The 4,805-nt window shown below is 42.2% G+C and overlaps 2 gene segments (V, D, J or C); both read right to left on the minus strand.

Moving 5' to 3' along the window:
* LOC120786504 overlaps positions 1–1,693 on the minus strand; it is a 2,919-nt gene extending 1,226 nt beyond the window's left edge. Inside the window, 2 exon segments of the V gene segment in view lie at positions 1,194–1,534; positions 1,642–1,693. Of these exon segments, the coding sequence occupies positions 1,194–1,534; positions 1,642–1,693 (393 nt within the window).
* Positions 1,694–3,874: 2,181 nt separating this feature from the next.
* Positions 3,875–4,365, minus strand: LOC120786505. The segment is given in 2 exon segments: positions 3,875–4,206; positions 4,314–4,365. Coding segments are annotated over 2 exon segments (384 nt in total).
* Positions 4,366–4,805: the final 440 nt, after the last annotated feature.

Here is a 4,805-nt window from a genome sequence, read left to right on the forward strand (position 1 = left end):
ATCAGTCTCTGCAGTAGCTTCCAGCTGCAGCAGCCAGTTCAGTTTCTCTTCAGTCTGACTGAGGGAGGTTTTTGTACGACACTTTTTCACTGTGTCAACAACCACTGACTGTTTAGCCAGTGATAACTCTGACAATAGTAAACTGCTGCATCTTCAGCCTGGACTCCACTGATGGACAGAGTGAAGTCAGAGTTGGATCCACTGATTGGAAAACGATCTGGAATCCCTGATGCTCGAGTGGTAGCAGTCCCAGAAACACTCGGAGGAATGGGAATTTGTGCATTTCACTGACAACCGGACAACTCCGTCTGCTGAGGAAGATCATGTGAAATGAACTGAAAGTTCCACAACGGATACTGAACGGAGAGAGACTGGAGAGATTTTGTCAACAGCTGTTTCCAAGGTCAAGACTTAACTTTCAGTCTAAATGTATTTGTTGGGTTTTTGAGTTGCATGTCAGGGGGAATGTGTTGCTGCATATGCTTTGGCTGTTTATACACTTGTAGTTATATATACATGTAGATACAATTATATCCAGTCAGTCGCTTATGTCTTTTGCGTTTTTCTGATTTCAGTTGATGCTGAGCTTTTCCTCAGATACTATTAGTTCACATATTTAAGACAATTTTTTTGAGATCTGACAGACGTTTGGGTTTTGTTTGTGTCGTCTTTGATCATGAAGGTTTCTGATGCTGATCTGTGTCGTCATATTTTCTTCTCACAGCCTATAGTTGAGATAGCTGTGATCCAGTGTGCAGCTGAGGTCAAAGGTCATCACAAGGCCTTTTTTCATTGATTTTCTCAGGTTGGCTCCTCTTGATTTATTTACAAGTCAGATAAGAACATGTGACTATAACTGGATGTGAATGGATGGAGAGAAGCTGTGATGAAGAAAGTTATTTTATTTCCACCAAGATCAGTGTTTTGATATTCAACTTGTTTTGATACATGTTGAAACCACTTCATGAAATTTTCTGTGTACGGTGTGTGTGTGTGTGTGTGTGTGTGTGTGTGTGTGTGTGTGTGTGTGTGTGTGTGTGTGTGTGTGTGTGTGTGTGTGTGTGTGTGTGTGTATGCTGTGTGTGTGTGTGTGTGTGTGAGACCTCAGTCAACTGTATCAGTCTCTGCAGTAGCTTCCAGCTGCAGCAGCCAGTTCAGTTTCTCTTCAGTCTGACTGAGGGAGGTTTTTGTACGACACTTCTTCTCTGTGTGAACAGATTCTTACTGTTGAGATAGTGATAACTCAGACAGTAGTAAACTCCTGCATCTTCAGCCTGGACTCCACTGATGGTCAGAGTGAAGTCAGAGTTTGATCCACTGCCTGTAAAACGACCTGGAATCCCTGATGCTCGAGTGGTAGCAAAGTAAATAAGTAGTTTAATAGTTTCTCCATCTCTCTGTTGGTACCAGGCTAAACGGGGGTTGTTGCTATAGACATAAACATCCTGACTGGTCCTACATCTGATGGCGACGGAGCCTCCCAGAGCAGAGCTCACTGCTCCAGGCTGAGTCACTGTGACCTGGCCTCTGGACTCTGAGGACACAGAGACAGAAACATGAAGCAGCGTCACGGTTTTGTCGGCTTGATTTCAGAGGGACGGACGTTGATAGAGGAGAGGAGTTTGATTCTCTGGACTTTACCTGTGAAGCAGCAGCAGAGCAGAGTCCAGATGAGGACGGAGGTCAGCGTCATCTTCTTGATGAGGAGGATTTCCGTGGCTTCTGTTGTCATGAAAGACAGATGTCAGTCATCGGGACTTGACTTTTTATTTGTTACTGGCACCGTATTGCTTGTTCATTGATTGATGTGAAGGGGAAAAAAGGGTTCAGATTTAAAATGCACTTTTTCTTTCTCATGAAAATGTAATCAGTAAATCGTGAAGAGATTAGAGCCGGTACCTGGCTGAGATTACATCTGTGTGCAGTGGACATTTGCATTTTGTGATGGGACCTGGAACCTGGGACATGTTTACTGGAATTAACAAAGTTTAAAGACACTGTAACATGTTGACACTCTTGGTCATGGTCCATGCATTTCTGATTTTCTGATTTATTTACCAAATCATAATATAATATAGAAGAAAACAAGCACAGACAGTGATTTAAAACATGTCTTTACTTATTGGTGTAAGTAGTAGAGTATAATATTAATGTAATATTCACATGTGATCACAGGTGAGAGATGCAGACTGGGAATATTGTCCTGGTGTATATGTCGCAGAGGATCTAGACCGGAGATGACGAGGTGACATTTCATCACAAGCCGATCATACACACAGGTGTGTGTTCACTTCTTTACCTGAGGAAAACCATGTGTGGTTGAAATGATGTCAGTCATATCCACAGCAAGTAAAAGACGAGGGAAAAGACAGTGGTGTGCTGGTAATTTTTCTCTTTTGTTTAATTAAATTACTCGATACTCATTCGTTTTTTTCAGTCCATACTGTCGTACTTTACCTCAAGTAGATACTTTGATGAATACTTTTACCTGAATGCTTGTTTTGACAAAGTAACAGGACTTGTACTTGAGCACAGCCTTTGAGTAACACTCGGTCCAACTCTGGGACAGAGTAGAGATGATGGAAGTCATCATCAGTCGCAGCTGGACAGATTTCTTTGTCTCAAGTCCGTGTAGTAACAGCTGTGAGCAGTAATGCGAGTTTCCTGAAGGTTTTCATGCTGAACTTTAAGAGCGTCTCGTCCATGTTGACTTAAAAGTTGAGACTGAAAGTTCAAGCTTGACCATCAAAACCATTTCAACACAAGCTCCACTTACTAGCAGTTCTGGAGCTTTGGACCAAATTACATGATCTTCCTCAGCAGATGGAGTTTGCCCTGTTGATTTTTTTAACTTCCAGGTCAACGTGGACAAATGGGAATTTGAACATGTGCGTTTCACTGACAACTGGACAACTCCGTCTGCTGAGGAAGATCATGTGAAATGAGATGAAAGTTCCACAACAGATACTGAACGGAGAGAGACTGGAGAGATTTTGTCAACAGCTGTTTCCAAGGTCAAGACTTAACTTTCAGTCCAAATGTATTTGTTGGGTTATTGAGTTGCATGTCAGAGAGAATGTGTTGCTGCATATGCTTTGGCTGTTTATACACTTGTAGTTATATATACATGTAGATACAGTTATATCCAGTCAGTCGCTTATGTCTTTTGCCTTTTTCTGATTTCAGTTGATGCTGAGCTTTTACTCAGATACTATTAGTTCACATATTTAAGACAATTTTTTTGAGATCTGACAGACGTTTGGGTTTTGTTTGTGTCGTCTTTGATCATGAAGGTTTCTGATGCTGATCTGTGTCGTCATATTTTCTTCTCACAGCCTATAGTTGAGATAGCTGTGATCCAGTGTGCAGCTGAGGTCAAAGGTCATCACAAGGCCTTTTGTCATTCACTGTCTCAGGTTGGCTCCTCTTGATTTATTTACTAGTCAGATAAGAACATGTGACTAAAACTGGATGTGAATGGATGGAGAGAAGCTGTGATGAAGAAAGTTATTTGATTTCCACCAAGATCAGTGTTTTGATATTCAACTTGTTTTGATACAGGTTTAAACCACTTCATGAAATTTTCTCTGTACGGTGTGTGTGTGTGTTTGTGTGTGATTGTGTGTGCGTATGGTGTGTGTGTGTGTGTGTGTGTGTGTGTGTGTGTGTGTGTGTGTGTGTGTGTGTGTGTGTGTGTGTTTGTGTATGCTGTGTGTCTGTGTGTGTGCATGTGTGTGCTTGTGGGTGTGTGTTTGTGTGTGTGTGTGTGTGTGTCCTCAGTGAACTGTATCAGTCTCTGCAGTAGCTTCCAGCTGCGGCAGCCAGTTCAGTTTCTCTTCAGTCTGACTGAGGGAGGTTTTTGTACGATGCTTTTTCACTGTGTCAACACATACTGACTGTTGATAACGTGAAAACTCTGACAATAGTAAACTGCTGCATCTTCAGCCTGGACTCCACTGATGGTCAGAGTGAAGTCAGAGTTTGATCCACTGCCTGTAAAACGACCTGGAATCCCTGATGCTCGAGTGGTAGCAGTGTAAATAAGTAGTTTAGGAGTTTCTCCATCTCTCTGTTGGTACCAGGCTAAAATGTGGTAGTTGCTAGCCACATAAACATCCTGACTGGTCCTACATTTGATGGCGACGGAGCCTCCCAGAGCAGAGCTCACTGCTCCAGGCTGAGTCACTGTGACCTGGCCTCTGGACTCTGAGGACACAGAGACAGAAACATGAAGCAGCGTCACGGTTTTGTCGGCTTGATTTCAGAGGGACGGACATTGATAGAGGAGAGGAGTTGGATTCTCTGGACTTTACCTGTGAAGCAGCAGCAGAGGAGAGTCCAGATGAGGACGGAGGTCAGCGTCATCTTCTTGATGAGGAGGATTTCCGTGGCTTCTGTTGTCATGAAGGACAGCTGTCAGTCATCCAGTCTTCAACTCTCAGGACTATAAACTCTCCCAGAGCACTGGAGCATGGTGCTGCTGATGCAAAGTGGCTCTCTATGGAAATGCTCTGACTGACTCAAGCAGGGACTTGGATCACTCTGATCATGCTGTTTATCAATGGATCAATCAGTTGATCGGGGTATTGATCAGGATGTGGTAATACTTGTTTTCATGAAGTTTGGTTTTATTTTTTTTGATTTTTCATAATGTCTTTTCTAACATTTAATTGTTTTGCTACAAAAGCTTTATCTTTTTTAAAAAATAACATACGTATGAAAAAATGACATTTTTTAAAGTTGTGTTACTGTGTTATTGTTGGGTTTAAAACCATTTGACAAAGTTTTAAAAACAGACTCAGTTT

The sequence above is a fragment of the Xiphias gladius genome, chromosome 24 (assembly GCF_016859285.1).
Source record: "Xiphias gladius isolate SHS-SW01 ecotype Sanya breed wild chromosome 24, ASM1685928v1, whole genome shotgun sequence".
Classification (NCBI taxonomy): Eukaryota; Metazoa; Chordata; class Actinopteri; order Istiophoriformes; family Xiphiidae; genus Xiphias; species Xiphias gladius.